Source organism: Candoia aspera, chromosome 3 (genome assembly GCF_035149785.1).
Source record: "Candoia aspera isolate rCanAsp1 chromosome 3, rCanAsp1.hap2, whole genome shotgun sequence".
NCBI lineage: Eukaryota > Metazoa > Chordata > Lepidosauria > Squamata > Boidae > Candoia > Candoia aspera.
The window spans coordinates 70808935-70835576 of NC_086155.1; the positions used below are offsets into that span (position 1 = coordinate 70808935).

Sequence of the window (26642 nt, forward strand, 5' to 3'; positions counted from 1 at the left end):
GGTTAAAAGCCCACTTAGATCATTTAAAAGACTTTAAGTCCCCAGGGCCAGATAAATTACAGCCTGGGGCACTGAAGGAATTAGTGGATGAAGGGGTTTAAGATGCAAAGAAAAGACTGAGGAGGAAAGATGATAGCTTTCTCCAAAAATCTAACAAGTTGTCAAACAGAGGAGGGAGTAGGCCAGACCAGAATCAGTAGGTTGAAACTACAGGGAAATAGATTCCAGGGGTTAGAATAGATGCCCTCTGAGGTCACTTCCAACTTTATGATTCTATGATGAATATGTAATTCTGAAGATAATATAAACAATACACACACACAGAATATAATTGTATTCTTAACAGCTGGTTAAAGATAGGATCACCAGTACATATCTGAAACTGGAAACTTGTAATGATTTCATAAATGAATTACTATTTGTAGTTAATATGACATATGAACTAATCAACATTTATAAAATTAAGTACAAATGATATAATGAAGATGTTTCTAACACAAGGGAGATTGGAAATGACTTATTTTCTAGTGGGGATCATTTAAGGAAGCTGTAATTCTGAGAGATCAATGGTTAAGGCTAAATTCAGTGATATAATAGAGCTGGCAGACAGGAGCATTCACTTGGGCAACCAAGAATTTCAAGGCAAACTATCCAAATGCTTGAAAGGCCAACTGTGGCTGAGAAATGGCATTTCAGTAGGTGGCACTACATTACTTCAGTAGCTGCTTGGTGCGAGGCTTGCTCATTCTCGTCAATATGGCATTATTTTGCCTGTTTATCTTAAAATGTTTTTCTACTTGTTATTTTTCAAGTGGCTTTTTCAGTTAAAATTTCAAAATACATGACCATTTTTCACCCTAGGCCTGGGGTTGATGTATTATAGTTTGTCTAGGGCCCCTGTTTTGTTTGGTTTGGTTTTGGTGGTCTATAAGATTATTTCAGTCTGGGCTGTTTGCTCGGTTTGATGTTTTTATCTGTTTCTTATGGTTTTTCTAGTTTTGTATACTACCCAGAGTCCTTTGGAGTTGTGTGGCTAATAAGTTCAAATAAATATAGAAATAAATATAGAAATCTTCTTGCTACCTTTAAACATGGTTCCTTACCTGTGTCCTTATAATAAACAGATAGAAGGAAGGAAGCAAGTTGGCAAAGAGGCAGTATACAATGTAAAGAGCTCTGGCAATTCCTTTAGATTTTTCTATTTGCCTCCTGTTACAGGTAGTCCTTGCTTAACGACTGTTCATTTAACAACTGTATAAAGTTACAGTGGCCTCGGGAAAAGTGCTTTACAACCTTTACTCACATTTATGACCATCACAAACCATCGCACCACCTTGCAGTTATGTGATCACAATTCAGGCACTTGGTAGCTGGCTCACATTTACAACCAGTTGCAGCATCCTACAGTCACATGATTGCAATTTGAGACCTTTTTTGCTGCTTTCTGGCAAAAAATGTCCATGGGGAAGCTGGATTTGCTTAATGACAATCGTAAAAGTGGTTGTAAAATCAGGTCTGGTCATGTGACTCACTTAATAACCATACCACATAACCAATTTTCCAGTCCCTATTGTGGTCATTAAGTGAGGACTACCTGTACTTAATCCACTGCAAAAGATAAGACTTTGTTAATTACTGTTCAGATCCGAAGTTCCCTGCCAGTGGATGCCAGATGGGGAAAATCTCTAACCACAGATTTCCCTGAAAAGGTAATAACAGAGATAAAATGAAGGATGGTACAGCAAAACCCAAAAAATGATGACAAAACACTCTGGACTAAGAAAGAACACTAACCCTAATGACCTTGCCCTTGAGAACTTTCTACTGTCACTGCCTCTGTGGGTAAGTCAAATTCTTATGTTTTGTCATCCAGAACCTTCTTAGAATGGGAAAGTGAGGAACTTACATTCCTTGAAGAAAGAGGGCAATTTGAGGCCAGGGAGGAAAAATATCTGAAAACCCTTCTGCTGAAACTGATGTGGAGCTGCTAGCTAAGAACTGTCTGTTAACAGCTCAGATGGTAATCTCTCTATGACCAGCTGCTGACAGCTAATGTCAGTCTTCCCAGGTAGACCAGAGAGGAAACATGACCAGATGAGCTAATTCTACTTTATTGTAAGGGTAGATTAACAGAATCTTGCAAGTCTGAAAGTACAATTCTCCCACCGTCACCTTTACAGCCCAATAACTTAGGGAGGGTCCCTCCTGAGCCTCTTGCTCCACCCACTATGCAGCTGTGGGCTACTCTCCCTCTTATCTGACCATTCCCTAAGCAGTATCTCTTGTCCCCCACCTCCCAAGGTTATTCCCACATACCATTACAGCTAATAACAATATTGATGAGCTAAAACATCTCCTGGACCAGTATATCTTGGACAAGAGAAACTGGTCACATAAAGACTGGCTATCTGACAACACTAAGATCCAGCTATATAAGGCTGTTGTGGGGAGTGGGGCAAAAAACGAATGCTGTAGATCAATCCTTTGACATTAAGACTTCCTCTTTTACCAGCTCAAACAACCCACGTTTCTTACAGCCGCACAGGCTCACTTATTTATTTATTTATTTATTAATCAAATTTATCACCACCCATCTCCCAAAAGGGACTCTGGGCAGTTTACAATAAAACATAAATAAAAATATAAAACTATAAAACACTATAATACATAATACAATAAATATAATAAAAACCACAATGGCTGAAAGTTCTTGAAGATTTGCAGGCAGAGCTGGGTCCTGCTAAGAAACTAACCATCCCCAAGAATGGCTACTCTCCCTCCCGCCCCAGGCATAATTACAGAACCAGATCTTTAGCTGTTTCCTAAAGTCCAGGAGAGAGGGAGCCAATCTCACTTCTGGGGGAGGGATATTCCAAAGGGCAGGTGCTATTGCAGAGAAGGCCCAACTCCTGGACCCCGCCACATGGAATTCTCTTGCAGACGGGGTCCGTAGCATGCCCTCTCTGCACGACCGGGTGGGATGGGCTGATGTGATGGGGAGGAGATGGTCCCTTAGGTAACCTGGACCTATGCCATGTAGGGCTTTAAAGGTGATAATCAACACCTTGAATTAGACCCGGAAGCATACTGGCAACCAATGCAGCTCGCGGAGCGAAGGAGTGACGTCTGCTGATCTTGGGAAACCCAAGATCGCCCGTGCAGCTGCATTTTGCACCAGTTGTAGCTTCCGGATACTCTTCAAGGGTAGCCCCATGTAAAGCGCATTGCAGTTGTCTATATGGGAGATAACCAGGGCAGGAGTGACCGAAGGGCCTCTCGCTCCAGGAAGGGGCGTAACTGGCGCACAACACGAAGTTGCACAAAGGCCCTCCTAGCCACGGCTGCCACCTGCTCTTTGAGCAGGAGCTGTGAGTCCAGGAGGACCCCCAAGTTACGCACTGGGTCTGTCTGGGGCAGTGCAACCCCATCCAGAACTAAAGATGACAATTTCCCAGAAATTGAGGAGCCATTAATCCACAGCCACTCCGTCTTCCTCGGGTTCAGCCGCAACCTATTGTCCTCCATCCAGGCCCCCACAGCCCCCAGGCACTCGGAAAGGGTGGCCACAGCATCACTTACTTCACCCGGGATGGAGATGTATAACTGGGTATCATCTGCATATTGATGATACCTCACCCCGTAGTGACGGATGATCTCGCCCAGTGGTTTCATGTAGATGTTAAAAAGGAGTGGAGAGAGTACCGAACCCTGTGGCACCCCACAAAGGAGGGGCCGCAGGCCGGATCTCTCACTCCCTATCAACACCGACTGAGACCGACCCTGGAGGAAGGAGGTGAACCAGCGCAGAACCACACCGCCCACTCCCAACTCCCTAAGTCAGTCCAGAAGGATACCATGGTCGATGGTATCGAAAGCTGCTGAGAGGTCAAGAAGAGCAAGGATGGATGCACTGCCTCCATTTTGCTCCCACCAGAGGTCATCCATAAGTGCGACCAATGCTGTTTCCGTCTCATAACTGGGCCTGAAACCTGACTGAAAGGGGTCTAGATGATCTGTTTCATCCAGAATCCTCTGGCGCTGCAAAGCCACCACTTTCTCAACTTCCCCAAAAAGGGGTGGTTGGAGACTGGGCGAAAATTGTCCAGTATAGTAGGGTCCAGCGATGGTTTCTTGAGGAGGGGGTGCACCAGAGCTTCCTTAAAGGCTGCTGGGAACACCCCCTCTCTCAAGGATGTGTTTACCATCGCCTGGACCCAGCCACATGTCACCTCCCGCGCTGCTTTCACCAGCCAGGAGGGGCATGGGTCTAACTGGCACGTGGTAGCATTTATAGTCTGAAGGATCCTGTCCACATGATCCAAAGGCTCATGCTTTTGATTGCTAATAACCAATTTAATTCCAGCAAGTGGCAGACAAAGAGAGCTGTTACACACTCCCTCTCACAGATTCTTCACTGCCCAGTGCTTCATTGTGACTTACTGGAGTTGGACTGGCTCCCCTCTCCAGCCAAATATATTAAATCAGTGCTTACCTTTAAATCTACACTCTATCTATGTTAATCAGAATGAAGGACTTTCTGAACAAACTTGAAATAATCCCTATCAGAGTTTTTAAAGACACCTTCCACTATCAGAGCACAAGAATCAGCCGCCATCCAGGAGAGTTGGTAAAAAAGCCAGCTCACAAAACTTCAGTGCTGACTCCCTGAAACTTGAGTCCAGCTGATCAGCTGGACTCAAGGCCAGCTGCAATCAGGCACTCTTTTCTGACTCAGAAGACAGATGAGTTACTGCTCCCTCCATAACTGAGAATGGACTTGTTTCCAGCTTAAATGAAGTCCACAAAGCTGTTTAACATCTGCCATATCCTCAGCAAGGACACTTAAAACTTTTGCCCTGGCCTCTGGAAGAGAGACTCAACCAACTGATTTATTCACTTCTGTGCCCCAGTCTCACACAAACAAAGTTTCAGCTGTCTTTCTTAGAAAAAAGAGGAGGTATAACAGTCCACTAGTAATGTTTGATGTTACTGATCAAATTGACTCCACTGCATCTTATGCTGTGGATTACTCTATTCCTTCATTCACGGAAGTGAAGAAACACTCCTCTTTACTCATTGACTTGAGACCCCAAGAGCCAGACACAAGCAGGAAGCCTGTCTTCTTACTCAGACCTTCCTGCTCCATTCAACACTTGCTTATCATCAGACTTTTGCCCCAGAGATGATACTGTCAAAGTCTCAACAGATAGTCATTTGAGTCTCTCAGCAAAAACTAGCCCCCCTTGTACTGTGACCCATTTAAATGTCAACAGCACCCTGATTTGGTATGAACTCAAGCATATTCATACTGCTCATTCACAGGATGACAGAGTAAATTCTTATAACCCAAAGCACCCATATTTTGCATCTCAGCAAGAAAGGAATGCTTGCTCTACCTCTGTTGCTCCAGGAATAGAGGAAGGTCCAACTCTAGAATGTGATCCACACTTTTTTGATTTCACTGAACTATGTGCACCTGGATATATGTTCAAGCTACTAAAGTGTAATTTAAAGTGACCCAGAAGAATCCAAGGACAGATTTCACTAATGATGACAAAACAGCTGCCACTCTTAAAGACCCCTCTACCCCAAGGTCAAAGTTTGACACAAAGCCCCCCCCCCCCATCTTCCCCTGAAAGAGCCAGCTAACTCAAAATTCTACTGGAATCACTGTCTTTGCTTTCCTGGAACATCGCTGGTTGGGAAGTTAGGATTAGAGACCCTGCTTTCACAAGCTATATTTCCCAATTCAACGTTCTTTTGTTTCAAGAGACTTGGTCAGCCACCAATTTGTTATTAAGGCATACAAGTCCCTGTCCCGCCCAGCAGCTCCTGGTTTTGGATGAGAGACATCGTGCTGGCTTGAGCATTCATATTTCAACTGCCCTCAACACAGACCATTTCATTAGATTCATTTGAGAACTTTGCACAAGCAGCCATTCTTAACTTTTCTCACAAGAAATTGCTCCTCATTAACTTCTATATACCACCCAACATCACTCGACCATGCATTGCAGAAATCTGGTCAAAAGCAGAAATTTACATTAACATTCTTCATCTGCACTTTCCAACTGCCCTTATTGTCATCATGGGGGATTTTAATGCTCGATTAGGTCCAAGTGATAATCAGCTATACTCCAAATATTGGCAAATTCCACCTACCTTGCAGGCTGTCCCCCCTTTTTAAACTGGAGAATCTAAGGACCATGTTGGAGACTTTGGAGATCTACATACAGTATTTTATTTATTTATTTATCCAATTTGACCCCGCCCATCTCCTCCCATTGGGGGAAACATTTTACAAGACATTGCAGACATTTTACAAGTTAGATCTCCAGATTATGAATGGCACCACCATCACCGACTATCTGACTATCTGGCAGAATTTTCACACTGGGCTGTCACAAGGCCCTCTTTGATTGGTTACACTGCCATTTCAAGAAACTTATGTTTTTCACTTCTTAGATTTCATATTGGCAATTTTCCTGAAAGTGACCACTGTCCCAAAGTACTGCTTTTGAAACATTTTGGTCCTCCTTTCCTGGAAACACCCCATTCCATCTGAAGACATCCTCAGGGGCCCAATATGCATGAAATGGACAGTCCATGTGAAAAATAAACCAACCCAAATGCTCTCCACTGAGTAGGCACTTCAATTATGCAGACATACTAGATGGAAGTTCTTCTGATCCAATTTTCACATCCTACACCCAGCTAATTCACCTTCTCCAGGCAATTCTCTCTACTTGTCTATCTGGTGTTGACAGGAACCAGTTCTTTAACCAACCTTGGTTTGACAGTGAATGCCATGTGGCAAAGAAACAATTGATCATCTGCTTTAAGGAATGAAAAAATAATTCCCTTTCCTATTCAACTCAAGATTTGTTGCTTCTCAAGATTCAAGATAAACAGTTATTACAGCTAAAGAGGCAGGCCTTGAGAGTGTCCTGGAACCAACTAATTTCTGCCTTTCACTCTCAGAATTCAACTTTACTATGGAAACTTATAATTCTCCAACCAGCTCCCTCCATTCTCCAAATCCCATTCTTCATTCCTGCTTCAGCCTGGGAAGACCACTTCAGATTGCTGTATGCACAAGAGTAGCCATCCCACTCAGAGAGGGGATTAGATACAAAGAACACTCATTCCTCTCTTGGCCCCCTGTGTCAGGCTCTGAGATTACTAAACTGATCAAGCAACTGAAATTGACCAAAGCCCCAGGTTATGACTTCATCTCTGCGGAGGTTCTCCACAATAATCTAGACTGGTAGGTACCTGTCCTGGCTTCTGTATTCAACTTTATAGATAACAATGCTAAGAGCCCCAATGATTGGGGTCTAGCCCTGGTGATTCCATTCTACAAAAAAGGAGGTAGAGACTTGCCTGCCAATTACAGTCCCATTAGCCTTCTCAGTGTGGTCAGTAAATTATATGCTAGACACCTGAATAATAAGCTTTTAGACTGGATCATAACTGAGAACATCCTGGCTGATGAGCAGGCAGGCTTCAGAAAAGGCCGCTCACTCCTTGACTGTGCTTTAACTCTTCAACATTTAGTTGAGAAATACTCTTCCAGAGCCTGCTCAGCACTCTACGCAGCCTTCATTGATTGTAGAGGTGCCTTCGATTTCATCTAGATCTAAATTATGGGAGAAATTGAACTCTTCCTCAGTGGGTAGGAGATTACTTGTTCTTATCTACAAACTCCATGAAAATTCCCGGGTGAAGGTGTGATGTAATATGCATGGACATTGCACCAAGGAAATCCCAGTCAAAAGAGGTATGAGACAATGGTGCATTTTTAATCTTTTCATCAATTCCCTTGTAGACAAATTCAACAATCCATCTCTCCATCCACCAAATTTGGGAGATAGACACAACTCTGTTCTTCAATATGCAGATGATGCTGTGCTGCTCTCTCAGATGCAGATTAGCCTGAAGTGGGCACTTTATTTACTTGCTGAGCATGGTCGAGAAGAACTACTAGAAGTTACCTATTCAAAAGCCAAGGCCATGGCATTTGCCAACTGCCCGAAGGCGCATGTCTGGCGGCTAAATATCCATCTAATAGAACAAGTTAAGACCTTCAAATACCTAGGGATTGTTTTCCATGCCACAGGCAACCACAAATCCCATACCAATTATGTCAGCTTAAAAGTGCAGAAAACAGCTTCAGCTCTACAATCTTTCTACTTCTCCGAAGGAGCCCAGCATATAGCAGCAGCGTTCAAAGTCTTCTCGGCCAAGATCTGAGCTCAGCTTCTCTTTGAAGTCCAGTCGGGCCCTTATACAGTAGGTCATTTCTTCCCCTTGAAAGAGTTCAATCCAAATTCTTGAGATCTATCTTCCAAGTACCCCATTGCATTCCAAATGTGGTGCTTCGCCATGAAGCCAGCCTACTCAGAATAGAAACTTCCGTCTGGATTCACATCCTCTTATACTGGCTTAAGTGGGGTTTTTTTTTCCGGCTGGCTTGGTACCTTTAATTATCACTGACAGCTTCCAGTCTCCCTGGTGTCAGGCAATATAAGAAAATTTTATATCTGATGGCTTCCCATGGGCAGCCATCACCCTGATGGGCTACGAACATGCACTAGCCAATCTTAAACAATGTGCCATTGACTTAGAGCTGCAATTTGATTTTTCCTAAAAACATCTTTCTGAGCCACTCTGCACATTTACTTCACCCAGCCATACCTCAGTTGCATAATGACGCCCAAATTCAGAAGGTCTTTGTCCTTGGCTAGATTCAATGCCCTCCCAACAGCAGTTATTGAAAGGAGATACCAGAACATCCCTTTTGGAGATGAGTGGAGATTGTGCCCATGCAGTGGAGAAGCACCTGAAATGCTGGAACATGTTATATTGTATTGCTCCCTCTATGCTGACATTTGCCAGGAAGTACTATTTCCACTCATCACCAAACACCCTGGTCACTCTGATTCTTTCTATCTCAAATTGCTACTATCAGACCAATCTGATTCTACTTCAATGATTACAGCCAAATACTGTTCCATAGTTCATACAATGCCGTAAGTTCTCTTCAAGCATCTCCTAGCTATTTTCTGTTTGGAAACATTTCAAATGCAGCTGTCCATTTTGTTTCTACTTTTTATCAATACTTTATGTCCTTACTGTCAATTGAATCTTATTTTTGTCTTAAATTCATTAGCTGCCAGAGTCATTTTAACAATATAGATAAATAGTCAGTATAATTGGACTCTAACTTCTAGTTTCAAAACAATAATAATTCCTTATGTATTATCCTTCCTTATATACAGTATTACATCACTACATTTTTCTCTAGATATATTAATCATATTAATTACATTTTTTCCATATTTTAGTATAATGGTTCTATATATTCCAGATCAGTAATTTTACTATTCTATTATTCTAAACGATCATTTAGTTGCCTTACTGTATATAAATTGTATCATACTTTACTATATTAATTTTTACACCCTGAATTCTTCAACTTTAACTTACAATTTTACTTGTATTGTTATATGGTTTTATAGCTTGTTTTATTCTAATCAGTTGTGACTCTTTTGTTATGTTTTGCTGGTCAGTAACCGAAATAAAATGACTAACTGTCCTGACTCCCAGGAAACACTCTGAGACAGGGAACTGTTCTCTAATGTTTATTGTAATACATAACAGTAATCCTAACAAACTGAACAAACGTGGGAAAACCCAGCCATATAAACCCCGCAGGTTAAGGCGGTCCCAATCTGTGCCTCTTGGAATGGCTCACCAATTCCTCAGTGCTACGCATGCGCTTAACAGTCTGGAAGGGAGCCCCCTGCTCGCCATCCTTACTCATGACACTAACTATGATAAACTCTTTCCTATGCAACTTCATTTGCTCATATTCACTCAGTCATAAAACTGCTATTATCCTTTCTTTTAAGCTCTCTTAACATTTCTTCTAGACAGTCTGTGTGGGAAAATTATGTAGCTAAGTCTCCTTTTTAAAAAAAATGTATTTTAAAGCTCACAACTCTGGAACTCCCTGCCACACAAAGCACTGTGAAGCAATATTGATTCAGTTATAAAAACCCTATTGATTGCAGTATTTCTAACATATTCTTAAGCAATACAGTCAATAAAACGCATATAAATGAATAATAACTCCCAAAATATACCAGCAAACAAAATGGAATGTTGCTAGAATCAACAAAACTTAAATGGCTGGTTAGACCTAGCATGTTTTGACTTTTCTTTGTTTGCTTTTAGTTACTGTAAACCACTGAGAATCTGATTGATTGGGGTGAGTATAGTTGTGATAAATGGATGAATGAATGAATGTGCTACAAAACTCCAAAATTAGAATTTTCTCTACTTATTTGTTGCTTGTTTATGGTTATCCAGATTTCTGCAGCCCAGATAGGGTAAACCTATGCTAAGGTGAATTTAGGTCTTAACTTGGCAGTGAAATAAAACTGGGCAGCTGCTATTGAGAACGTATTCCAAAATAAACTCACCCAACGCAAAAGCAGTAGTTTGCTTTCCCTCACATTGGTATGGCACTAACCCTGAGTCAGTTAGTCTCCAGATTTCACCCTCTTAAGGGCCTGCTCAAGGACCATCTTTCTAAGTAAGTACCTGAATCCATATTTTGTAATTGTTACTCACTTGTATTCGGCCCTCTTCCAAGGACTCAGGATAGTTTACAAACAAGTAAAATATAATTTAAAAAATAAAACAAAACAATAAGCTAACAATAGTCAGCAACAACCAAATAACAGGTGTAACACAACTAAATCTAATCTTCCCTGTCAGTAGCCAGTTTGGAATAGTTGCAGTTTCCAAGTTATTTTCAAAGGCAGCTCTGTGTATAGCATATTACAGTAGTCTGAGTGTAAGATGATCATGATGTGAACTGTAATTATGATGGCTTTGCAAACCAAGAAATTCCTGACCTTGGCATTCACCTGCTGTTCGAGTATGAACTATGAGTCAAGGAGGAAACTGATCTCCTTTAGGGAAAGTATTTAAACAAAGGACTAGAATGAATCCAGATTTGCCGCTTATGAACACCAACTCCATCTTGCTGGGATTTAATCTGAGAATATTTCAACCCATCCAACTCCTCACAGCCTCCAGACATTGAGTCAGAACTTCCACAGCATCTCCAGTCCAGGCTGGGATGATACATAACTGAGTATCATCATCATCATCATGGTACATGCCTTTTTTCTGAGATCACTTCTACGTATCCCTCTTTGAGAATTCTTTGGTACCTATCAGGCTGAGTCTTTTACTTTTTTTTCTGATATGCTTTCTCTGAGGATAAACATGAGTAACGCTAGGTTTATAAAACAACTTTATTTCCAGTGGATGGAAAGGAATATTTTATTTGATAAATGATCACAAATATCTATCCAGGCATCAAAAGAGCTACGTATTGGATGGCTGATTTAAGGGATGGAAATTTTACCTGTTGGTTTTAGTAATTACCACTTGGAAAACATGACTGAGTTCATTCAACTTTGACTCTAGTGAACGCTTGGTGAATTATTACTTGCTGTTTTAAGGGAAGAAGGAATTGTAATAATAGTATATTCTGTGCATGCTTTTTTCTTTCTGGACAGGCCTTTGGGGCTCTATGTGCTCCCCAAATCCCAGACCTCTCAGGAGCAGGAGAGGAGGAAGAAGGAAAGAAAACATACGACAGTTTATATGTGAACAAATATGAAAAAGAGGCTGGCCATAATAATACATTATTCAATTTTTATCAGTCATTTCAATACACTCTTTCTGGGACTTGAAAGAGAAAAATAATTCCAAACAAATGCATTGGGATTTTTAAAAGATTTATGGTTGTATGTTTACATTCAAAACAAAAAGGAAAACTATTTATTTTGTACTAATCAAATTGTTTGTCAAACAACTTCATCTCTTCCAAAATAAATATTTGTGGAAGCTTCAAAGACTCTTTTTGATTACCCTGAAATTCTTTCAAAAGCTATTAAGGATTAGAAGAAAAATCATGAAGAGTTTTGTGTTCATACTGCATGGTCATCTATTAACTGTTTACCTGTGAGAAGGGGCTGTTTGTAGTTGGTAAACATAAAAAAGATAAACCTTCCTGCATCCTCTATAAATAACATCACCACAGAATTGGCTGCAATCAGAACAATGTGGGAAAAGCACTAAGTGGAGTGATATAATATATGAACTCTCTTTGTGTTTATGGACACACACACACATTCCTGTAATATGGAAATCTCTTATCTGAATAGTAGAATTTATGCTGAAACTTTAGCTTTAATTAACCATACCTCGACTTGTATAGTAGGTAAAGCTGTAGCTAGATGTACTGCAAGCTTTATTAGAAAAGCATAATATGTATATAAACCCACAGAACCCATAATGTGTATATAAACACACTTACCTGAAATCCTGGGAAAAAACTAGATAATGAATCATTTTTCACACTTTCTCCTGCCTCCTCCTCAGTTTCTACCCTATATCCCAAGAAATATTAGGGGGAAAAGTCTTGGAAGAACTCCATTCATCTAAAATCTCTTGGAAGATGAAGTGGAGGCTAAGTTCAAAGTTCTGCAGCTGTGAAAACATTCTCTGCTGGGCTCACTCATCCACTCACTCTTTGAACGAAGTAGATTCAGATGCTTATTGTTGATTTCTCAAGTTAGCAATGAACTTTGTGGAGATAGACATGAAATATAGTTGAGGTTCTTAAAACATTATGATTATAGTAATTAAACATGAATGATTGTTAGAATTAGTCATCTGCAAGCATTATCACATGGTCGAAAACTTGTAGCTTAATGTGGTATTAAATGAAGAGCAATGGCCAGCGAATAACAGCTAAGTTTGTAACAAGCAAAACCAGCTATGTAAAGAAGCATCATTGACAACAAACAAACAAACAAACTCAGACCTTATTTTATAAGCAATAAAAAGTAGCATGAGCTGTTATTAAGAAGTCAAGCCATTAGCAATTTCAGTTTGGTTCAGGGTCACTGTTTTTATTTAAGCTTCTAGTTTGTTTCTGATTTTGACATGGAATAAATTATAGTCGGTGTGGGGGGCCAAGGGGAAACAAATGACATCAGAGTGGCTGACACAAATCATATAATTCATGCCCTTTGTATGATGATATCATGATACATGTGACATCATCGTGGCTTGTACTGGAGACTTACAATTCCCAGTAAATACTTTCTATGGAGCTGAAATTCAGCAGCTGGTGCAGTTAATTTCATTGGGGAAATTGACTTTCCACAAACCTGCAGATCTTCACTGCTGCAAAAAGAAAGATCCCCCCCCAAGATTTGGGTCAAGCCTGTAGGCATCTACAAAGGAGGCAAATGATAAAGTCAGTGTTGGATTGTCTCAGTGCAAACTCTACCCCTTTTGTGTCAGAGTGTGCTGGAAAGCATTTGGCCTGAGAGATCAGAAAAAACACACACCAGGCATTTCTATTTGTACCTACACTGGAACACTGTATGCAAGTATGTAAGAGTTGGAGTTTGTGTTCTGATGCCACAATGCTCATTTCATCATTATCAAGAAATCTTGGCTTGCTGCAGATACTCTGGTTAAATCTCAGATGAGCTGTATGCAAGTCATCTCAGTTGCCAAATTCAGCCAAAGCTGTGGGATCAGAGAGGTCTGGAATTGCTTTTGAAGTGGCAGAGTATTCTTCCTAATATACATTTTTGTAACAGTTCTTCTAATACATGTGTAATACATACACATTTTTCCAATGTGCACTTTTTTATAATCTCTGACTTTTGTATTTTGTATTTTTTTTAAAAAGGTGGGGGATCAGAAAACTACACACAAAAATTAGGGAAACCCAAAATATAATTGAATTCTGTCTTACATATTTATTTAAAATATTACTAACTTTTTATCATTAACAATACATTCCAAAGCAGGGGATTTGAGAAAGTATGAATTATACTCATTTATATTAAAATACGAGCAAAGAAATTTTCCCTCATTTTTTCATATGAGATAAAGCTAAAAACTGGGTCTATATTATTTAGGTAATAACTAAGCAGGAAAGGTAGATGTTTTCTTTTCGCAGCATATAGTTCGATTACTTTACTTTTAGCTATACCATTTAACACCATGCCATGGAACATGTAAGCAGCTTAGGGTAAAGTTACTAACTGTATCTGATATTGAATGCATTTTGTCTTCTTATCAATAGTCAGCCTAGGAGTATCTTGATTTTGACAAGAAAATTGGAGAATAGAATCCTTACCTCATCAGTGTAAGGATTTAATACATTACTTCAAAACAACAGTTTTAGTTAGCGTGTTCTGAATGCATGAAAGATAGTATTTTTTTTTCTCATTCTGATGAATCTGCTGAATTCTTGAGTTGTTCAGGTTACCAGAATTCAGCTACTCATCATCATGTTGAATAATCAGTGACAAAAAATGTAGTAGCTCACAACAAGCTCATTGCAGAGAGTTCCAAGGAATCAATGAAGAACTCCAGATGAACTGTAACTCCAAACATCCCCAGCTGTAGAGTTGCTGGGAATCATAACTCAGCACCATCTGGAATGTGACAGCTTCTGTATCTCTCTTCTAAGTAAGTGATGAGCTGAGTTAATAACATTTTTATTTTATGTCATCCTTCCCAAAGGTACTCTCCAGATGTTTTGCTATTTCAGTGCCCAGAAGTCACTGTCATAATAGCAGATTTTTAAAATATGATTTAGTGGCTATTTCATTTTTTTCTGTTTTAGGGATATTATAAAAATTTATTTTTCTCAGTGGTTTATGGACATCTACTGTAATGCTTTTCCTTCAATGTAGAGTCAATAATATCCATGAATGAAATCTGGCTCCATAGTGATGGATATGTTTAATGTCAACAACTGCAGAATTGCACAATATTGACTAAAATCATGGATGCTGAAAAAGGTTACAGTTCAATGAACATCATATATTTTGTGCATATAAAGTCTTATGTTTTCCTTTCAGGATCTGAAAATGCCAAATAAGTGATTTATTAAACGTCTGTGAATATAATAGAAAGCTAAAGAATTATACGGGATGGTACACAGACATGTAAAAGACAGCATGAACCAGCTAGTGTTGAGAGTAGAATGTTGGACTTGAACCAAAGATGTGATCAGATGCCTGCTAACTTTTTACACTTTTATAATGATACAGGGCCAAACTAATATAAATAGTTTGCAAACTGAATATCATCAAATCAAGCTCAACTCTTGGAGGCTACACAGAAAAAATGCTCATCATCTTGTCCTGGATATTGCAAATTTTCAAGGGCATTCTGGTAACCTTTTTGATCCTGTTCATCCACCTTGTCCATTGCCTTCCTTTTTTCCTACTTCCACCAAATTTGCCAAGCATAATTTGCCAAGCATAACTGGGCTACAACCTGGTTATGCCACCTTGCCTGGGGTGGGAGGGGGGATAGCCAATCGTGGGGGTGGTTGGCTCCTTGACAGGGCCAATGATAACATCACTAGCTGCCATCTTGAATTTTATATTATTTATTTTACACTTTTACATTTATATTTATATATATATTTATATTGTATTGTTTTAATGACATTTTATTCTTCGATTTTTAATTGTCTGTAAACCACCCAGAGTCATTATAATACGAGTTGGGCGGTAAAGAAATATGATAAATAAATAAATGGTTTTTCTAATCCATCGTCTGCTCACACCACATGTCCAAAGCGTGTGATTTTTTTTGTGTGTTCATTGTGTCAAGGCAGCAGTCAGATTTTATTTGGATGAGAACTGATTGATTGGTTCTTCTTGCAGCCTATAGTCTTCTTAGCAACCTGTCCAAATCCCTAATTCAAAGGCTTCTGTTTTCTTTCCTTTGCAGGTTCAGTGTCTAACTTTCACAAGCATACATTACCTTTTAAAGGATCAAATTATCCTTGCACAAATTATGTTTAATGCACCTATGACCAATTTTGCTATAGAAAATTTAGCTTTGCATCAGAAGGGATTAGATCAAGAATGAGACGTTAGGAAGAGGAGGATAACTTTATCCAAAAGCTGTTTGGTGGAAAACTGCTAGGGAGCCATTTCAAATGGAAAAAGTGGCTGGGAGAGAAAGGATAATGCGGAATTTCTCCATAGGCTGCTAAACTGAACTTCCCTCAATAATTTATTTAATCCATCCTTGCTTTTAAATGGCCTAGCAGCTCTTGGTATTTACATGAATACACGTGAAGCAGGTATAACGAAAATCCATGAGCAATGGGAAAGCTATTACATAGGAATGTGTAGATTATGGGTGATAGCCTTGAGATGAGACACATGTGGATGTGTATTGCTAGTTGAGTTGAGGCTGGTTTACTTTGATCAACAAGTTGCTGACAGAGCCTTTTTTGCCTGCCCAGAAGAACTATTCCTGAGTGAAGTAAAGCAGCTGCTCCACTCCACTGCATAGAAGCAGGGCACCACTTTGCTTTGTGGGATTGTTTAGAAGAAATGCTACATTTGGATCAACAAATCCAAATCCAAATCCTTCAAAAATCTGGAAGGTCCTGCTGATTTGCATTCTACCTGACTCAGAACAGGAAGGATAGGAGTATGAGAGCCACATACTTAGGTATAGTTCTCACTGCTATATGCTAAACTTGTAGCTGCAGGGAGACATTTCACGCTCTAGGTGAGAACTCACATAACAATTTCATAAACAAAATCCTTCCCATAGAAAAAATTATGTTTGAAAGAGGGTTCTAGATTAACTTTTTCATATTTCCCTAATCTACTTTATTGTATACAATTTGTAAGAGAAGATACTAAATATTGTCCAGTTTGGGCAAAAATGTTTATTTTAAAATTGCTATACTTAATGAATGGAAGAACAGGTACTGAGCCATATGTTAGCTATTGCAATTTAAAAACTGCAAAAGGTTATTCTTGGCAATAAAATCTATGAAATGTAAAACCTGGATTACTTAATTATTGATTCTCCAGACTTGCAAGATTGATGTCAGTCTTGCGAAGTAGTCCAGACAAGAAGCACACCCAATAGTACTAGCTCTGTCTTTATTGTAAGGTTACATTAACAGAATCTTGCAAGTCTGAAAGTACATCTCTTCCCCCCTCACCTTTACAGTCCAAGAAACTGGGGAGGGTTCCTTCTGAGACTTTTGCCATGTCCCCATTCCTTCTGTGGGCTCAGCTGCCTCTTATCTGACCATTGTCCAGTCTGCGGCTCTACCTCCTGTCTTCCAAGGTCATTCCTACATGCCACTACAGTAAGATGGAGTGCTAGATACACACACAAATATTCACCTACATACTGATTTTTTTTTTTTGGTCATCTAGTATGTGTATTTGCTTTTTGGATTATGGTGGGGTAACAATGCTGAACCAAAACATACATTTCATTGATTTTTCCCCCTCTATAAAATATCTCACTTTCTATTTTTTTCCACAAACAATAAGCCAGTATTTAATATGAATATGCAACTCTGACTCAAGTGAAATAAAATTCTTACTACATAAAATGGTAGTCAATGACACCCAGTAGCAGAATTTAGGTTTCATCTTTCCCTCTCCCTGGAATTCAATTTCTAAGCATGTTGGCAGTGGGAATGCTTTGTGTACCATCAGTGATATCATCACGGTACTCCCGTTAACCAGTTCCAAATCCATCATTCAGGTTCTATTTTTTTTAAAAAAAAAATCTGTCTCTGTGCTATTCTTACTCCTACATGCATTAATGTGCTATCTGAACCTAGAAATGATAATAACTTACATTTCCTGAAGGAGTAAAAAAAAATGTACATGGATGGGATTTTAAAAGGAAAGAGAGATCTTTTTTCCCCTGGGTCTCATAAGAAAGAGGATGAAGGGGCTTCAGGGGAAATATCTGCATATTTCAGATTATTAAAATTTTGAGCTACAATTTTGATTCCCTTCATCACTGTTCCAATCCTTCAATTCACATAATATAGTCAGTGAAAAAGTTAAATAAGTATGGGCACAATATGCAGCCTTCTCTCAGTTCCTTGCCTACTGTGAGCAACTCTTTTTTTTGCAGATTCCGTTCTTTCAGTAACTGCTGCTTCATTATAAAATTCCTGAGGAAAATAAATCAGGTTTTCTGGTATACTCATTAGTCTTAACATGGATCCCATTCTGCCATGATCTACACAGTCAAAGGTCTTGGCTGTAGTCAGTTAAGCAAATATAAATCTTCTATTCTCTTCCTCTTTTGTTATCCATTTTATATTAGCTACCTGATATCATATCAATCTTTGTAAAATGTTAAACAAATATTTTCTTGTTTAAGAAATTAAGGCAATGGTTCAATAATTGGTGTGAAGTTTTTTATTTGCATTTCTTTTTTCAGTATAAGTATGTAAACTGATCTTCAATCTCTAGCCATATAGGCTTGTTCCATATTGACAAAGAACTGGTAGCACTTTATGGGAATGTTCATAAATATTCTATATACTTCAGCAACTTTAAGTCACCTGAAGGCAGGGTTCTTACAGCTGAAAGTCAAAAGAAGACAAATGCTTTTATTTTTTAACAACTATTTTAGGAAATAAGTTTTCAAGTCCATAGCTTTTCTTGTAGATCTCTGTTATACATTTTGATATCTCACTTCTCTTTTCCCACAACTATAATCAGTACTTTTAAAGAATGTTCAAAGTTGACTTCAACTTTACAAATACAGTAGATACTTTTATTTCTCAGTTTGTATTAGGATAGAAGGATCCTAAGAAGTATGGTTGGAAAATGGTTTGTGGGAACAGTTGAAGATACAAGCTGCTAGCAAATGAAAATTAAACAATAGCAAAGTTCCAAATGCCTTCAAGAATATAAGGGCAGCCAGCCTTCAGAAACATTATTCTGATTAGGGGTTTACTCACTGTTTCTCAGTTGTGATTGGTGGGAATTAATGATATTGTCATTATTCGCATTGAAAATATAAAATGAAGTCATAATTAAGATGATGTATATGCAGTGTCAATAATATTTATGAATTTCTTGTTCACAGCTTTGATGTCGAAAATGGCCCATCACCTGGTCGTAGCCCACTTGATCCTCAGGCTGGCTCTTCTTCAGGACTTGTGCTCCATACCACATTTCCAGGGCATAGCCAGCGTAGAGAGTCATTTCTTTATCGATCAGATAGTGACTATGACCTGTCACCAAAGACCATGTCACGGAATTCTTCTCTTCCGAGCGAACAGTAAGTACATCTATTACAGTGCAAATGTGTAGGGACTACATCCTAGAATTTCTACTGAGCCTGGGAATTCTAGTTCCAACACATCTAAAGACAACAGATTGGAAAATGTTGATCTAGAGTAATCCTGGGGCAACTTCTTAAAGGAAGAACTTTGCTCAGAAAAGGGAAACCAGGTTTGCAAACTGGTAATATCAGATGTGTCTAATATGTGTCTAATCATCATTTGGGTAGGTATCACTACCAGCTTTACAAATATCATCATCAGGCAACAACAACAACAAAAACCCTTTCTAGTATTGAATTCAGTACCTTCATGTCATCAGGTCTGAAGCCTAACTGCAAGAAGAAGAAAGAGCAGAATATGCCAGCTTGAGTAGAAGAGAAAAATGTTTGTATATTCTGTGGAATCCAAGGGAACATTCATCTCCCTCCCTTCCAAAACCACAACCCAATAAAGAATGAGGTTTTAGTGATCATCAGGACTTGGGAGGTCAAGGAGTGGAATGACTGGGAAGCTGGAACTCTGGAGAATTTAGTTATAGTGCCACATTTTGTGGCACTATAACTTCTGGAACAACAGTGGTAATGATGGAGCTTGAATAATCACATTTTATATGAGAAACACCTGTGTATTTTTATTTCTTCCATACTTATTATCTAATTTTCCATATTGAAAATCCAGACAAATTGCCTGTGCTTAGGTAGCATTAAAACAGGATATGTCAACAAAAGCCAGGATATCCAAAGCTGGCCTTTTCTCATACTGCTATGTCCTTTTTCCAACTGAGGTTGAGTATATAAACCTAAATTGAAATTTCCTAGTCTTTATCGCCTTATGTTACAAGAAGAAAATGATACGTTCTGCTTGGATTATTTTCTTTCTTTGGATGCACATTCTGATTAGAGAACCATTTAAATTAGCAGCAGTCTTTTATAGCCAAATAAAATAGAAAACTACTACAGTGGTAAAGAATGGTTGACTTAACAAGGCTGTTGTTATTCTGAGTTTGTGCCACGTGATTACTGGGTCTGCTTGTTTTGCACTGCACTCATTGTAATTCTTAGAGTAATGCCATCAATGCATGATTCAACTAGTTGTTTTATTTTTCAGTGGCTTGTCACACAGCCTGATGTTGATTTCAGCTGAGAGAGATGACTTGCTTAAGGTCACCCAGCTAGCTTCTGTGCCTAAGGGAAGTTCAAACCTGGGTTTAGACTATCATATAATAATAATAATAATAATAATAATAATAATAATAATAATAATAAGTTTAAAAAGTAAGAAACATTATTCCAAATCAGCAACATACATTAAAATGAATAACTGGACTCACTTTGTTATTAAGTAGGACATTTAAACATAAAATATTTTAATATTAAATGTAAAACACTAATTCCAAAAATTTCTGGTTTAACTTAATATATAATGTACCCATACATTTTAAGTACTAGGACTGTGAATGCTTCAAAGATAATTTGCAAGAGGTACTTTAAAATGCACAGAAATTGGACCACAGCACCTCATTAAAGCAACTGTGTCTTTTTCAGGCCTCATGCAAACTTGAAAAAAGGCATGGCTACTTAAAGGACTCACATTAAAGAAGCAGCTGTTATAATCAATCAGTTCATTAGAGCAGCAGTGTCTTTTTCATGTGGAAGCCTGAAAAAAATACACACCTGCTTGAAAGTGGTGCTATATGACCATTCCCATGCTTTCAAGTATCCATTCCAATCATTTTCAAAGTATGCATAGCCCTATTAAATACATACAGTGCTGAATGTTTTTAATTTCTTTTTCTAAATAGAAAGGGGGCATCTAGCCTGTACACTGAAAGTTGCCATTTCTAATACACATTAAGGAAACAGAGATATACTGTTGAAAAATGTACATAGGATCAAGTGAAGAACCTCTTTTGAATCATTTATGAAAAATAAAATTCAGAATGCAGAAGGTAGAGTCCTGAAAAGCTGCAACTCTGGGGGGGAAAACACCTTACAGCAGTAAAGGACTGCATTTCCCAATCACTATTCACAAGTTTGGTTGCATATCTTTACAGTCTTAATTTGTGCACAGACAAGAAGCTTACAGCCACTAATCTTAAAATTAAAGTTTTAGAACAAGACAAACAGATATTATGATGATTCTTGACTATACAATTATTTTTTAAAACCTTCTAAAACATATGCTTCTTTGTTTTTGTTTTTTTATTAGACATGGAGATGACCTGATAGTGACGCCATTTGCACAGGTATGTTCCAAATAGTCTAATGCAGACTCTAGTGCTAATAGGATCTGGCTGAAACTTTTGAGAGCTAAGCTGCTTATAAATACTGTTTGTTGCTTCACTTAGACCTGGCCTCAGGATCCCTACCCTCATCACACCTGCCCATATTGTCCTTCTCAGTTTCCCTAGGCATATTAGTCCTCAACGTCCCTTAAGTTCTCTACCCTTTCTCTGCAATACATTTATCTCCTGGTAAACTGCTGCAGTTGCTTTATGCTTTTAAACATGCCATTCAGTTAAGAGTTAACTAGCCAACTTGAACATTCTGGTTGACTGACTATTGTGTGCCTTCCTAATCCTATAGAATCAGCCTTTTCATCTATACATATGCATGGGAGAGCATACCTCCCATGATGTTTTTATGTGAAAGTTTGTGGAGTGGCTAGGAAAAGAAGGGAGGAGATAGCAGCAGCTGAGTCAACTGCCAGATTATCTCATAATCTGATGGGAGAGATCTGGCAAAAAACATTTCGAAATATTCAAAAGACACTCCTTTAATTACCTCTATAAAAGAGCTGGGAAATTCCTGTTTCAATTTCCAAGGTTCTGTATTTACTTCAGATTAGCATTCAACATACCTTACTGAAATCTGTGAAGGTCTTGCTTCCTTAATCTTGCCAGCTATGTCAGACTTTACATATTGGAAAGAGATAATTTACTTCCATTTTTCTGCTCACGGTATGCTTTTCCTATAGAACTACTGTACTAAAAGCCTAACTATGGCTCTTCAGCATGTCGTGTATTCCCAATTACACAATTTACAGATATCAGACTTGGAAATAGTAAAACTAATATATTTCTGGGAAGAAAAATCCAAGCAATAGATTACTTTGTGCTGTTGCCAAAGCAATTAAGTTTCTTTCTGTTTTGTGGCATTGCTGCTTTTTTCAAGATTGTCAGTAATTTCAGGTAGGATGGCTATAGCCCTGTTTTAACTGTTGAGCTATTAACACATAATTTGCACTGACACAATACATTTGTATTCCCTTTTCCTGTTTCTGTCTGTTGCAAACCTTCATATCATTGCTTATTGGTGATAAATAGGCTGTAATTCCTTACTCACTTTCAGACATGTGTGAATGTTAAATTCTGCAGTTAAATATGTATTATGTAAATCTGGGCTGCAAAAATCTATATGACCATTAGATGGAAGCAAAGAGTTAGAATTTTTACTATCTCTTTGCTGCCATCTGGTGATTTTCCAGATTTTTTCAACCCAGATCTGGTATTAATTGTACTGTTCTGAGTATGAATCGACTAGTGGAATAGAGTTCTTTATTTACAGATTCACAACTATTTACGCAAATTAGAACTTAGTTCAAATGACAACAGTAATAGTCATCTCTCAAACCCATCCCGGCAAGGAGGTAGGACTGATCTGGGCTGTAGAGGTCTGGAACCTTGTTGAATGAAGTTCTGACATAGCATGTGGCAAGGCAGCAAGGCTGGGCTTGGCTGTGGAACATGGCAAGGCGACAAGACAAGACTTAGCTGTGGATCGTGGCAAGGCAACAGGGCAAGACTCGGCTGAGGAGCGCGGCAAGATGGCTAGGCAAGGCTCGGCTGAAGAACGCAACAGAGTGACAGGATAAGGCTTGGCTGAGGAATACCACAAAGCAGCAGGGCCAGACTTGTTGTGGATCATGGCAAGGAGGCAGGGCTAGGCTTGGCTGTGGAACATGGCAAGGTGGCCAGACAAGACTCAGCTGAAGAACAGAACAAAGCGGCAGGACAAGACTTGGCTGAAGAACGCAGCAAGGCGGCAAGACGAGGCTTGGCTGGAGAGCACAGCGAAGCAGCAGGACAAGGCTTGGCTGGAGAATGCAGTGAAGCGGTGGGACAAGGCTTGGCTGGAGAACGCAGTGAAGCGGGGTGAGGCTTGGCTGGAGAATGCAGTGAAGTGGCGGGGCAAGGCTTGGCTGGAGAATACAGGAAAGCGGCAGGATGAGGCTTGGCTGGAGAACACAGTGAAGAGGCAGGATGAGGCTTGGCTGGAGAGCACAGCGAAGTGGCAGGGCAAGGCTTGGCTAGAGAATGCAGCGAAGCAGTGGGGCGAGGCTTGGCTGGAGAATGCAGCGAAGCAGCAGGACGAGGCTTGGCTGGAGAACGCAGTGAAGCGGTGGGGTGAGGCTTGGCTGGAGAATGCAGGAGAGCGGCAGGACGAAGCTTGGCTGAAGAACACAGTGAAGAGGCAGGATGAGGCTTGGCTGGAGAGCACAGCGAAGTGGCAGGGCAAGGCTTGGCTAGAGAACGCAGCGAAGCAGTGGGGCGAGGCTTGGCTGGAGAATGCAGCGAAGCAGCAGGACGAGGCTTGGCTGGAGAACGCAGTGAAGCGGTGGGGTGAGGCTTGGCTGGAGAATGCAGGAAAGCGGCAGGACGAAGCTTGGCTGAAGAACCCAGTGAAGAGGCAGGATGAGGCTTGGCTGGAGAGCACAGCGAAGTGGCATGGCAAGGCTTGGCTAGAGAACGCAGCGAAGCAGTGGGGCGAGGCTTGGCTGGAGAATGCAGCGAAGCAGCAGGATGAGGCTTGGCTGGAGAACGCAGTGAAGCAGTGGGGTGAGGCTTGGCTGGAGAATGCAGGGAAATGGCGGGGCCAGGCTTGGCTGGAGAATGCAGCAAAGCGGCAGGATGAGGCTTGGCTGGAGAGCACAGCGAAGTGGCAGGGCAAGGCTTGGCTAGAGAACGCAGCGAAGCAGTGGGGCGAGGCTTGGCTGGAGAATGCAGCGAAGCAGCAGGACGAGGCTTGGCTGGAGAACGCAGTGAAGCGGTGGGGTGAGGCTTGGCTGGAGAATGCAGGGAAATGGCGGGGCCAGACTTGGCTGGAGAATGCAGCGAAGCGGCAGGATGAAGCTTGGCTGGAGAGCACAGCGAAGCAGCAGGACAAGGCTTGGCTGGAGAGTGCAGCGAAGTGGCAGGATGAGGCTTGGCTGGAGGACGCAGTGAAGCGATGCTAAGCACATGGTCCGAGTGTGAAAGGCAGGGCTCAATTGCAGCCTGAGTCTTTGCAGGTGCAGACTGGCTTGGAGTTCGTGGACTCAGTGGTTGAAGATGCAGGATCAGACTGGAGATCGCGATCGACAGATGCAGGCTTCAACAGAGCTTTTAGCGAACAGATGTCTCCAGCAACCTGTTCCTGGTGCTGGCGTCCTTTTATTCTGTTACCTTCCTGCCGTTTCTCATCCATGTCGGGCTTCTTTCTGCTTGGCGCACTTCTCAGCTTGCCTTTCTCATGCACTCATAGGCAGTAGCGAATCTGCCTCTTGACTCTCACCAATCTGAAGCTCTGAACTTTCCCGCCTTGCTGAACCATGCTCTAATTCAAATTTCCCGCCTTTGTCATTATTACCAACATTCAACTGCAACTCCCACTCCCACTCCTCCAAATCAGAGTCAGACTCCATTCTGACAATTATGGATATATGATGTGAGCTATAATATTGTTTAATCAATTTGAATAATAAGTGTGTGTGTGTGTGTGTATCTAGATCTAGATAGGCAAGGTTTTCCAGAAGTGATTTGCCATTGCCTCCTTACTAGGGCTGAGAGAAAGTGACTGGTCCAAGGTCACCCAGCTGGCTTCATGCCTAAAGCAGGGCTAGAACTCACAGTTTCCCGGTTTCTAACCTGGTGCCTTTAACGACTATACCAGCCTGTCTCTTAATAAATATATTAGTCCTTGTTATTTTATGGGCTTAATCCAAACATAATTTTAAAAACTGAAACCAGATTGTTTTAATAAAATATATATGCTTAATTCTCTTCTGCTGAAATTTGTAGGACTTCCAAGAACATCTGTATATTTATATAATTCTACATTTTGAGTTCCTATTTATTATAATATTCAATGTACTCTTACATTTTAATAGGTCTTGGCAAGTTTGAGAAGTGTAAGAAATAATTTTACAATACTGACAAATCTGCAGGGAACATCAAACAAGTAAGCTACTTCTTTTCATTTTTCTTTTTAATTAGTGATCATACCTTAAAGCTGTAAAATTATAAATATCTGCTCAGAAGTAGGTCCTATTCGAAATCAGTTCTGAGTAAATATTCATTGGATTGAAATACAAGATAATTCCCAAAGTACTTATTGCAAGTTTAGATCTGAATTGCAAAAAGACGATTAAGGCTTTGCCCCTCATTTAGGGATGTCAGTTTTGGTTTGCCTCAGTTTCTCACTTTTTCTATTCTTAGTTTATTCCATCTCATAGCTGCAACAATTTCTGTCTTCTTTAAAAAGATAACTTCTTCATGAAAAGCCATATGTATTCCATCTACATTTCTCCTAATATATTTATTGTGTTTAATGCGTGCTTTAAAATATTTTTTCTAATATAATGTTTTGTACATATACAAACAATACATATCTGTGGGCAATTTTACCTAATACAATATTTTTCTGGCCATTTGGGAAAAGTACTGCAAAACTCTGAGAAATGTGGATATTAATATAAAACTGTTCAGTTTTACCTGTTGAAAAAAAATCAAATTTGGTGAATTAATACGAACAAAATTTTCCACTTCTTTCCCTATTTCTGGAAATCACATTTAATTTACAGTCTATCATATTTTGAGGGACGCGGTGGCGCTGCGGGTTAAACCGCTGAGCTGTCGATCGGAAGGTCGGCGGTTCGAAACCGCGCGGCGGGGTGAGCTCCCGTTGCTCGTCCCAGCTCCTGCACACCAAGCAGTTCGAAAACATGCAAATGTGAGTAGATCAATAGGTACCGCTTCGGCGGGAAGGTAACGGCGTTCCGTGAGTCATGCTGGCCACATGACCCGGAAGTGTCCTATGAACAACGCCGGCTCCAAGGCTTTGAAACGGAGATGAGCACCGCCCCCTAGAGTCGGACACGACTGGACTTTACGTCAAGGGAAACCTTTACCTTTACCTTTACCTATCATATTGGAATGAATTATTTTTAAAAAATCTAAATTATTTTTATAATGGCAATATTCGCACTGCAATTTTTACTTTCTCTTAATTGGCAGGCTTTGAAAATGCCCTGTCAATGGTCAAATATAATGGAAATTGTACAAAACATCTGGTACAGCATTTGGGGAAGCCTGCTTCATACTTAGTTTTAGAAAAAAAAGCACTTGTGCTATTTTTTCAGAGATTCTATCATCTCCTTACTATCTTGGATGGAAGTATTTGTA

General features: G+C 39.9%; 1 protein-coding gene across 1 annotated transcript in view; it reads left to right on the top strand.

Moving 5' to 3' along the window:
• PDE4B (phosphodiesterase 4B) overlaps positions 1 to 26642 on the top strand; it is a 247887-nt gene that overhangs the window by 156301 nt on the left and 64944 nt on the right. The window contains exons 4-6 of the mRNA XM_063298083.1: positions 19003 to 19197; positions 21410 to 21446; positions 25349 to 25419. Of these exons, the coding sequence (XP_063154153.1) occupies positions 19003 to 19197; positions 21410 to 21446; positions 25349 to 25419 (303 nt within the window). The remainder of the gene's footprint in view (positions 1 to 19002; positions 19198 to 21409; positions 21447 to 25348; positions 25420 to 26642) is intronic.